Source organism: Megalops cyprinoides, chromosome 13, assembly GCF_013368585.1.
Source record: "Megalops cyprinoides isolate fMegCyp1 chromosome 13, fMegCyp1.pri, whole genome shotgun sequence".
Lineage (NCBI taxonomy): Eukaryota > Metazoa > Chordata > Actinopteri > Elopiformes > Megalopidae > Megalops > Megalops cyprinoides.
The window spans coordinates 22,951,242-22,963,403 of record NC_050595.1 but is presented as its reverse complement, the minus strand read 5'-3'; the positions used below and the strand labels follow the sequence as shown (position 1 = coordinate 22,963,403).

The 12,162-nt window shown below is 44.7% G+C and overlaps 1 protein-coding gene across 2 annotated transcripts in view; it reads right to left on the bottom strand.

Annotated features, from left to right (window-relative positions):
- Positions 1–12,162, bottom strand: part of crtc3 (CREB regulated transcription coactivator 3) — a 37,121-nt gene extending 24,959 nt beyond the window's left edge. For both annotated transcript variants that reach the window (XM_036543394.1, XM_036543395.1), the window contains exons 1-3: positions 10,601–12,162; positions 2,081–2,191; positions 617–745 (exon numbers count right to left, since the gene is read on the bottom strand). In XM_036543394.1, coding sequence (XP_036399287.1) covers positions 617–745; positions 2,081–2,191; positions 10,601–10,732 — 372 coding nt within the window. In that variant the 5' untranslated portion in view covers positions 10,733–12,162. The remainder of the gene's footprint in view (positions 1–616; positions 746–2,080; positions 2,192–10,600) is intronic.

The window sequence follows — 12,162 nt, the reverse complement described above, 5'->3', positions numbered from 1 at the left end:
GTTAAGAGTTTTCACATTAAAGCAAACGGGCTGTGCCTATCCCTGTGAAAAATGAAATACCCATGATACGGCTGATATGGTTGCTATCGACCGTGTATCCTTACTGTTTACCGAAGTCTAAACACACAACATACAAGGGGAATTAAAGCAATGAACCTCCTACCTTTCCTTTCCTTAGCCAAAACCAGCCAACAGAGGAATCCTACTGATACCTCAAAACCGTGTGTATGAGCTGTACTACAGAACCACAACGAACACTGAAATGCCCCTGGTGATCAGGGAGGCAAGAGAGGGAAGAAGGATAATTACATATATGTTGTAAAGCACCAAAGGGAAAAGTAGTATATATAAGTGAGTATACAAACTCACAGTCCACTCACACATACAGACACACACATGCACACACACGTGTGCGCGCACACAAACACGCACACACAAACACACGCGCACACGCACGCACACACACACACACACACACACACACACACACACACACACACAAACACACACAAACACACACAAATACACACACACTCCTATGTGCTCATTAGAGGGTGACTGGCACCAGAAGGCTCCAGCTTTCCCACCATGGTCCCCGCGGTCGTGTAAAGGATATCTGCCGACCGTGCTTGTCCATGGGCCTGCGGTGGGGAGAGTTGATGCGGTTGCGGTCACGGTGAACCCTCTCCACCAGGCCATGATGCCGGGTTCCTCGCACTGTGTCCAGGCCAGTGGGGAACGCACCCTGTTTTTTTTGGGGGAAACGGGGGACTGCCTCAGGTCCACTACGTAACACACCACGTCTCACTGAGTTACCATCCCTTATATACCAACACTACTTAGATCATTTAATTAAGTTAACAAATTCAGTTGTGAAATTACATTTGATTTACATTACTATAGGTATTCCAATGTCCACCTCCATTTCACAATTGTCAAGGGTAGAAGTGAGTCACCACCCACACCACCCCACTTCATTCAAGAGCTCCATAAAGGAACTATATAAGTGCAAGCCATTATCATTACATTACATGAATGTGTTTGTCATTTTTATCATTCATCTCAAACAATCCACATTTCATTCCACGTGCATCTCTCCCCCTCGTCTGGGTAATGAACACCACACTCAGAATAATGATGAAACCCCGCTCTCACAGAGGAAACTGCGCTGCGAGGTAAGTGTTTACTGTTGCTACAGTATTAGCCTCGTAAATGAGGTCCAAAATCCACATTCGCGTGTCGGACTCGCTCCTCTTCTTCACCCCCACCACCAGAGTCCACCTCTTTCATTACTTTTAACTGTGACTCACGGACAGATGAGAGACGCAGACTATAATATTCACAAACACACTTGAGTGTTCAATAATTTATGTGTATCAGACAGAAAGAGAACGAGAGCGAGGCAAAAAGAAAACGAATCTTTCTTTTCGGGCTCAGCGGAGTGTACGCATCCTGCATAATAATTCAGCGCGCTACCCCCAAAGCCGAGCGGATGGATTTCATCCCTAGGTAGGCTTTTACTTCTCAGTATCTGGTTTCTGGCAACCGCAACCATTCAGGGATCACTGCCTGCTCCTCCAAAAGAGACATTATTCACGGCATCAAAAGCAGTTTCACCTGAGGTACACAGGGTTCTTTTCCAGAGAGCGCTGAAACAGATACAGTCCCACAGCCACGGGCAAACACCAGCATATCAAATTCGCTGATGGGGCATCTATATTTGGTATTTTTGTCCTCCTGAGTCGAATAGCTGAGCGCCTGAATAATGAATGCCCCAAAACAGGGCTATTTGCCTTTCTAAACGACGTTGCCCGGTGCACGTTTCTTTCCCGCTAGGAACCAAGTCTCCTGTAATTGTGCTCTGGAGAAACTGCAGAGCCTCAGAATGAAGAGCTTGTAAAAGAAAAACAATAATTAGAAAATTAGCTTGGTGCTGCCAGAAACTTATGACATCATAATGCATTTTTCTTGTTTCTGGGAAATGGATTATGGTGGTGGTGGTGGATGTAGTGGTGGTGGTGGTTTTGGGGATTAAGTTTGGTTTGGTTCAGGCCCGGGTCAGGACGGCAGAGCTGCTTACCTGGAAGTCCACGCTGGCGTTGCCGATCTGATTGACGTTGGGCAGGGAGCCACCGTAGTACTGTGCCCGGGTCTGGGACAAACGGAGCTGCTGGATCTTCTGGAACTGCACCTTTCAAAGAAAACAAGGCGGCCGTCACAAGCTGACAGAGGAGGACGGCCGACGCTGTCGCTGTTCTTGGGAGTTCGGGAGGGAGAGAGGCTAACCGGGCGACCAGAGAGGTCTGGCGGCCCAGACCAGGGGAAAAAAAAAAAAACTTTTCAACTTTTTGTAGGGAAGGTTTTATTCATTTCTTGGCCGTCATGCTTCATGTAGGTTTAGAAGGACAGGAGCGCAGGGTTCCAGCCTTGAAATATGTACGTTACGGAAATCCAAGCAGACAAAAGTTCTTAGAAATAAGCAGAGGCAGGCTGCTGCAAGGGCTCTGTCTCTTTTGAGTGCCTGTAACAGGCCAGGCCGGTCACAGAGCGCCCGTTTTTGTTCCGAGTGCAAAGGTAAACAGTGTCCACTATCAGTTCTGATCAGGAATAGGCAAATTCGAGGGGCGGTTCTTCCTCAGACTAACCAAAGGACAAAATTTGAATCTCAAAGACTGACCTCATTTGATGTTATCAATGGGTTTATACAGATGGGAAAGACCATCTTTCTAACAGGAGAGCTGCAGCACAAAAGCGCAGTTTGATCAGAACAGCCTTGGGAGGGTTTCACAGACCCTAACCATTAGGGCTAAACCGCGCAGACAAAGGCTCTTGGTCAATGGCCAAATTAGCAATTTATCCCTGGATCTGGGGAGATCTCGGTTTGGGAAACAGCCTCCTCGCAGGCTCAGCAGTGCCGGATGCGAACGCACGGAACCGCAGAACGTCTGCAAACCAGCTGCCTGCCATCGCACTGCGTGTATCAGAAACACCATCTTCAGCTCCGGACTGAGGCCTCTGGAGACGCTACCGCGCGCGCACTCAAGCTGGCACGCGGTATTTTCCGAATCCAAAACAACTCCTCTCCGGAGTTAGGCCATGCTGCCGCCGTACCAGTCTCAGCCGAAAAGCAGGCCCGCTTACTTCAACCTCTCAGACACCCGATACAGACAAATCCTCCCTTATAAACAATGGCCTGCCTCCACCCTTCCACCGGGAGCTCCTGGCTGTCTAGCCCTCTCATCGCCGCGGTAACCAAACCTGCTGATCCTCTGGAACACCAGCCCTGTTATTTTTAGCACAGCGCTCCTGAGGCTCGCAGGTGTCTGCACTCCTGAGTTAAATAAACCAGACTACAGCCTTCCCTAACCCAGGTCCCAGCCCTCTGAAACACAGAGTCCAGATAGCACTGAGCAAGGCTCATGGCCTCACTGACAGAGGCTGGTGGCCTCACGCAGACTTCCCTTAGCTACGCTTCCACCCCCTGGGTGAGCCAAGGCTTGGTCTTGCATCATGCCATTCTGTGTTGTTTTTTGGGCCTCAAGGGAGCCATGAGAACGGCTAACTTGAAGGTTCATGCCTGTCCCCACACCTTGCTTGTTTGCTAAACTGCTTGTAGTAGGATCATTACATGTTTTTTTATAACAATGAGAGACGATATAGCTGGCTAACTAACAACATGCATAATAGATGATCAGTGCAAAGTATGTTTCCTCAAATCTCTCATATTTAATGTTACCATGCTAGCTACACCAATTTTTATGTTAGCTAACCAGCTTCTCTTCAAATATGCCTCCTCCTATTGGGAAAAGAAATAGATCTGGGCAGAGTCTGGTTTGATCCTGGGGGTTCAAAGAGATCTTTTGGTGGCCTAACACAGGGAAACCAAGGGCATGTTTTCCCCCATTCTCTGGCATGGGGCATGGTTATGACTTGGCATGATGCGGTTCGGCACAGTGGAAATGCCACCACAGATGAAAAAGAGAGGGAGAAAAAGTGGCACAGACAGATGGACAGAGAACGACCCACTCCACTCCCTGTGAAAAGACCAGCCCCATCGTGGCCACCACACAGGTGACTTTCCTATTTACACTTGTCCTGATTCAGCATCAGGAACTGCTCTCAGCCAACATGGTATGGGCTGTGTATGTGCACTAAAACGTGGCCAGTGAGAACAGGCCACAAGTCCTCGAGCATGCCAGCCATGTTAGGGCTCCGTGGAAACAACTTGCCCTCTTTGTCAAATCACCCCCGATTCAACCAGCTGTCCTCTCCCTCAAATCAGCCCGATTCACCAACCTGCCCTCCCCCTACACAAATCAGCACTGATTTTCCAGCCCATCTGGGGCCAGGGCTCCTGCAATGCCCCAGTGACTGGTGTCCCTCTTTAAATAAGTCAGACGGCGAGATTGCCATGGAGATCCTGGCAAGGGACATCATTCCCGTGGGTAAGAGGGGAAAAACCTGGCAGTAACACCGCAATCCGCAGCAAATCTTACTGCAAGGACAAGAGTTATAACAGCTGTGACAAACGCTAAAGCAAACACTAAGAAAGGCACGCCGCATCCCTTAAAGGAAAAAACCTTCGGCCGAAAAAAAAATTAACATTTGATACGTTTAATGATATGGACCACGTACTCCGAACTGCATCCCCGTAACCCTAGAACCAAACCCCACCGCAGGCAATGACGCAAGCCTGCATTCACTGGCAGCCAGATCTTTTCATTAGGGGGTGAATGGAGAAATATAAAACCCTGTCAAAAAAAAAAAAAAAAAAAAGACAGGGACCTCCGATCACTTAGAGACTCCGCGGAACATTCAGGAAAAAACTTCTCGTGAGTGTATCAGAACAGTCAGCGTGTGGTTTGTGCGTGGTGGAGCCCTCATTGTTTTGGTCTCCGCTCCGGCTGGCAGCGAGGCGAGATTGCGTCACCCACGAGAAGAGGGTCAGGTTCTAGGCTAACGGGACGTGCGGCGGAATCGTAAATTGTGCATATGAGCATTCGATGATCACCAAAAAGCAAAAAAAAAACCAGCGCATTTAAAATTTTTTGACCGCAGCCCTCCTTTAAATTGTTTCCAATCCGTCACGGCAAAGGAATGAGGGACCGTACCCAGGATGAGAATTTGACTCAGTTCAACACTGCTATGGTTTTGGAATTGAAACACAGGTTGTAGGTCAGCATGTGGTCTTGTTGTGAGGGTCTCAATTTCTAGACCTGAGGGCTGCAGTTATGAACAGAAGGTGGCACTCGGTTGTTGCACCCCTGGGTATGGTAATTTACCTTAACTGCACCCATAAAAAATCAACCGTACAAAAGCACTACACAAGGTGCCAGGATGAGGAGGGGGGGGGGGGGGGGGGGGGATGCAAAATACTGTAAAAACATATGATACTGTAAATCCGGCTAAGCAAATAAGTAAGTTCTTCACAACCATTCCTCTGTTTGAAAGGCGGTTCAGGTGACAATCTGCACAGCTGTTGGCATGTGCCCCTCCGCTGCGGAGTGAGGGAGGGAGGGGACGGGGTTATATCAGGGGCTGGCTCCCACCCAGACGGTCTGAGCAGCCCTGGGGGGGGGGAGGCACAGAGCTGGGGGAGCCAACAGCAGCGCGCTGACAGACTTCAAGGATTTCTGCTTTCACCCACTCCCAGATGAGCCCGATAAAGGTCATCCCTCTGACACACGCGTGCCCTCGCTCACACACACACACGCACGCGTGCGCGCAAAAGCCACACTGTCAATACACACCACAATGAGTTCCATTTATTTCCGCCGCAGTGGCGAGCATCTGGATGTGAAACAATCTGTAATCCCCTTCCCATGGGGGTCTAAATTCTTTAGGACAGCCTTTGGAGAGGCTCTGATGTTTTTGCTGGGAAGCAGCTGATCAGCTTGCTTTCTACAATCCTTCCCGTAAATTTTCCCCACAATGCCTTGCTCCACCCACAGTTACAATTCAAAACATATTCGGTTGTGCTTCAAATAAGAATCTCCCAGTCCTTTCCAAAATAACCAGTGAGGACAGTGAATTAATTTTTCTTAAAATCCTTTCATGATTTCTCTTCACTTCCAAAAAATAAAAATACTCATCAGTGTAATTGTTGGCATTGAGCATGGTGTCTAATGACAGACGGGTTCAGAGAAAAATATCCCAAACACAAGCCCATGCGGGATATGACGAAGGATGTTCTCTGCATGCACTCTCCACCATGCCTCTGTCTAGAGGTCAGTGACGGGTCATTCCTTATGGGTAACTTAATTCAGCACAGCCTTAAAACCACAGGTCTTTTTACTGGCCACTTCTAAAACGCACTCATAAAAGCAGTCATTGTGACCCCAAGGCATGGGAAAAGTATGAATAGAACCCTTGTGTTTTCTAGGTTGCTTTAATTTTATTCTCTCGACTCATTTTTTAGAGCCGCTTTTTGAATGTAATATTTCAAAATGTGCAGGCAAGTGGATATTTCTCAGTATGCTTCAAAAGAGACATAGTCTGGAAGGATTATCTAATTGAGTTCAGAAATATTTGGGCCCCTCTTCACGTGACTCTGAGAAATCACAAAAGAAACCTGTGCCATGCAAAATCTATGACTGTAAAACACCTTTATTCTCATTCTTTATCATCTTTATTCTCAGATAGAAATACAGGTGGTCCGTTTGGAGAGGTGGTTTCTTTTACCCTTTCAGGACCGCTGATGCACCTAGCGGAAGTCAGAATTTAAAAGGGATATTTTGAAACCTGGCACCATAGTAGTTAAGTAAACAAGGATGAACGTAGCAATTCGGGGTTGTATAAACCTGCTGGTGAATTCAGGCCCCAGTTGATCCTGTCTGGTTTTAGGGCCTGACTAGCTGATGAGGAGATGTTCGCAGAGAAAGTCAACCAGTTCCTTCTGTTTGCCATTACTTTATGCACAACCTTTCCACGAGTACTATGTTATTTAAAGACAAACAAAGGAAAGGAAGCGTAGTTAAACCCTTGCACTTTACCTTCACCATTTAATACACTGAATTAAAATATTCAATAGCATATATAAACAGGAAAAAAGCACTCCTAAACTCTGGCTGCTTTTCCTACGTCTGCCATTTAACAGACAACATTAAGTTTCAATGCTGATAGTGGTCATGTAAACATCATCTGTAAGAAAGCTGGAAAAACAAGGGTTTCCCAGTCTTGAAAAGATGAATGCCAAACAGTAAAAACACAAACTGCCCCACTACTCATTAAGAAAGGCTACCACATAAAAAAGAACATTAAAAAGCATGTAGGGTGGTTCCATGTGAAAACAAAGTGTTCGGCTGGATGTAACAGGCATTTATAGCATGGCTTTGCATGGGCCTCTGGTCTACACCGCAGTGCTTCTCAATCTTGGCTCTGGCAGTACACTGTGCATGCTAGCTTTTGCTCCACCTGGTTTCAATAATTAGGTTTTATTGAACCCTTACTATAATACGGATCTGTATTCACCCTCTCTTGACAATGAATCTGCTATAAGCCTGGTGCAACAGAACAGTGCTGTTTGAGCGTTCATGCTTGTCTGAAGTAGCTTCCTAAAAAAATGTCCCAATGACATTAAATAAGTTGTTCAATTGTCTGTCTGTAGGACCCAAAACATTTAATTGGGAAAATAATTGTTTACAGTACAGTTCACTGCATCTTCCTGTACTTGCAAAGAACCTCCTGACAGCATATTTAATTCACAAAAGACTAAACGCTGGAGTCTGCTGAGGAATGTTCAATTATCAGCTCAATCAAGACCAATTAAGATCTAACAAACAGACAGACAGATAAACAGGTATACACAGAGTATCCCCTGTACCTGGCCTCTGGTGTACTGGGTCATGCATTATAGCTATCTAGTTACAACTATGAGCTTGGCAATTCAAAATTTAACTTTCTGGTAAATCTGGCTACGATCCAATTCTTTGCACTAGTACAAAGGATGATGCAAAATGTAACAATCGTTAAACATATCGCTACTACTGTGGCAATCTCCAGTCAGTATGCACAGCTCGAAGTGGGGTAGCAGTGGCTGTGACCCTCAACAGACAGCAACCGGTGGCTTCAACTGCCATGTTTACAGTAGACCAGATTCTGCTACACCTTAATGCAGCCATGGTTTTTGGAGTGTTTACATTACCTCCTGGGTATCACTAGGCCAAGCTGGGGCAAATTTCTGCATCCCATTTCCAGACCCAATCCTCAACTATGCCAAACAAACTCAGGCACGTTTGTATTCCCCTATAAAACATTTTTTGATAGTGAAATCAGGAGGTTTTTGTTCACACAGGTTTCCCAGAAATGAACGCATCCATCCATTTCTTCCGTGGCATTTCTGCAAGAAAACCGGAGGGAAATATGTAGCCATGGAGGTATAGAACTGCTATTTTTAGATTCATACTCTAAGGAATGAGCCTCCTAATAGCTGCATTCAGAGGATGTGCCAGTTAAATGATTAATTCCATGATAGGCTTTGTTCTCAAAGAGCCACAGGCACATGGCACTAAGCAGTGGGAGTGCATACTAACATAGTCATGAAATGGTCAATTGTGAAGTACTGATGTAGCAAACTAATTACTCCATAGTATTTTTTTTTTTTTTTACTTCAAATGAACGTATTGTTATGGAACTGCAAGCTAACACTGCCTCCAACTTAACTAAAATTACCCACAATTTGAGCATGGTAGCAGTAATTGATCCAGAGAAATGCACTGTCAACAGTAATCATTTTGTTACAGTAGTAAAAGGGGCAAGTGTAAATAACAAGAATTATGATAACCTATGAATAAGTAAACTGAATTTCAAGCCTTTCTCTTTCTTTTTATAAAAATATTTGACATGTACAGGCAGAGTGAGGTGTAGACAATCAACCCTTACAAAAACGCTATTAATCATTCTGAATAGCTATCAGGTGACCTTGTGCAGGGCCAGATACATCTGAAAGTGGCTAGTAGGAACATGGCAAACTGCAGAAACCAAACCTATATCCAGGAAGTAATGTAATTCCAGCCAGGTGGTAAAGGGCACTACCATGATGTGCGCTTGCTGTACCCAACGAAACACATTCCCTAAGTTCCATTTTCCAGTTCCAAGTGCCCCCCCCCCCCCCCCCCCCCTCCCAAGAAACTCAAAATGAAGCACCATTTAGATTAATACACTGAATTTGTATTTCAAAGCAATTCTATTCAACTACTCATTTTTTCACAGGGTGGCCTTGGATGCCCATGAAGGTACTGTCATTGTCGGTATTGAAGGTCATTGAAGGTACTGTCAAAAAAAACCCTATAAGTACTGGATGAACCTCTTTCCTACTGTGAATGTCTGCTTCCTTTCATGCTAACCATTATAGTTACTGAAATACCCCAGTATGCAAAAATGCACTCAATCACTGCTTGTGTTACTTGTGTAAATGTGGTCCTCTGGTTTACTTTTTGCCAGGTTTTGATTTGCAGAAATCAAAACCTCACCCTTCAGATAGCTGCAATTTGATGCAGAATTCTTATTCTTCTGTGTAACTCTGACAGAGTATTACACTATGTGTAAAAAATGAGGTCAAGTTCTTTCACAGCAACATTTAATAAGCCCATTATGCACATTCGCACAGCTTGCTCTCGGCAGTACAAGGGGGAGCAACCACTGCACAGGGATCCACTTTGAAGATTTGGCTCATGGTGTTTTTTTCTGGATCCCTGGATGACATCTCAAAGATATAACTGTTAAACCTCCCTGGCATTTTTCAAGTTAAACACACACACACACACACGAATGCAGACATTACTCATCAAGTGCCCCCATTACCCCTGTTTTGTGTTCGCTTAGGCAGTGAAAAGCAGGAGACCTTGAGAACTGTTCAAGATTACAATAAGACTGCAGCACACAGCACAGCGGTGTGGAGAGATGTAAACCATTACATGCGCACAATAAGGAACAGATTTCATCTTGCTCTCCGAATGGCACCTCAAACTCAATTAACAATAAGTGCTTCCATCCTTGTTTCCATCCCAGTTTGAGGCTCTTAAAAATGTACAGCATCATTAAATAGCATTCTGACTGAGAGCTCAGAACCACAGGGCCAATTTAGGGGGAAATGAGATCGATATCAAACAGAGACCAAGTTTAGATAAACGAGCGCAATTTTAGTTAACCTCAACACCAAACCCAGAAGAGTAAGCTGTGCGTGGGTGCTACGGGGGGTGCTGGTCCAAATGTACCTATACAAATAATTATATATAAACATATATTGTACATAAATAAATAAATTCTACATGGTTATGTGTGTGTACACATACACACTCCTTTGTTCAACCTGGTGTCGCAGGCAACTTTGGATTTGACAGGTGCCTCACTTCAAACAGCCCTCTCTTATTACCAATGGATCTCTCCCTCTCTCTCCCACTCAGATCTCGGAACTGCTTGTTGCATGTTTGCAGGTCCGTCCGTCAGACGCTTGTGGTAAACACTGGCGACACTGAACACCCTGTTATGTTCCCATTATCTTTAACATAAACATCATGTGCCAACCTCCTTCAATATTAGCCAGCTGGTAACATTCCTTAATTCGTTGTTATTATTAGATTACACTTACGGCTCTACTTACCCTGGAGACAGTGAGGTCTGTCATAAGCTGCTCGAAGGCCCGCGTCTCCTCGGCCTGTTTCTGATTGTGCAACGCGATCTTTTCGCTGAATTTCCTTGGGTTTGAACCACCGGAGCCCGGGGATCCCGACATTGTGTGGGCCGCAGTTTAACAAGTTTACTTCGAAAAATTTCGGAAAGCTTGGAGCGATTATCGCAGATGGTTTCTTAATCCATTTTCTTTTCTTGCAAATCCACCAAGTCTGTGGCCAAAGTTATGACAACGGTGTTAGCTAGCTAGCTAGCTAACGTTTGTTAGCCGCTAGCCAGCAAATGTTTGTAAACGAAAAAGAAATAAATGTTTAGCTACTTTCCTAACTGATACGTAGTTTGCTCAAGTGCAGCTAGCAAGTTTGGTTACTGTTTGTGAATATTATACTGAAGTCCAGAGTTGTGTCACCATTGTCATCTATTTCTAAAAATGAAAAAAGTGCTCACATTCACAACGTGCTTGAATGTTAATTTCGCCAATAGACTGCTGCTAGATGGGTTGCTGGTTGTTTTTGACAGGACATTTCCTTCATTTTAGAATTGTTAACATGCTCTTATATTGCAGGTATCTCAAACACGCGGCAACAGAAAATAACACGTTTATATCGCATAAATAGGTAGCTAGTATCCTACTTGGAGTAGGAGTTTTGTAAATTCTACCTTGCAGCCAGCAAAATGTTTTGTCTGGAGGCTTTTAAAAAGTGAAATGTTCCAGCTATCGAGCGAGACTATATGCAAAGATCACGATATGCTACTGCTATCGTTCTTACTGCAAGTCTTCTTAATTGACACAAGAAAAATGCATAAGTTGGTGAACTGGTTGAAGAGACTCTCTTATGGTGTGGGGAAAAAACTGCAAATCCACCGTGTAAGAAAATCGTTCCCATCAATATGCGGAGCTTGCTAATATTCCACTGCACAATATCCAACGGCGACAACACAGTAAGTCTTGATGTAAAGATATATAAATCAGTCCTCCATTTGTTAAAAACGAGACTTCGATTTCAGATTCGACATTTTTTGGTCCTGTGCAGCTAAAACGCGATGGACGGTTTTCTGCACGGTCTGTTTACACTTCAACTAAGCGAAGGTTTTGACATTTCAACAAGTGTCCCAAGATTTAGAACAAGAAAGCGTAACCACAAAACACGGCGAAAAATAGAAAATAATTTTCTCCTGTTCGTCACCTTGATGAAACAAAAACAAAACCAAAAACAAACGGGGTAAAATTCAGATGGGCAGATGATCTACAAACAAATCCGATGTCGCTGATTAGAAAGTCTCTCTTTAATGTTTTACAATTAAATGCATGCTGTTCGCCGTCTTGTCAGATCTGTAGGGGGGTGTGCACTCCTTTTCAGCGGGCCCTGCTGCGTCTTCATCAGTCCTTGTTCATTAATAATATAATATTTCAGATTCTTGCCCCTCTGCGATCGGCTGTTTCGTTTACTAAAACCCCCTTACCCCCAAAGTGATTCTGAAAACAACATAAAAAAAACACCAGCCTTGCTCAAACTGCCAGACAACTTACTG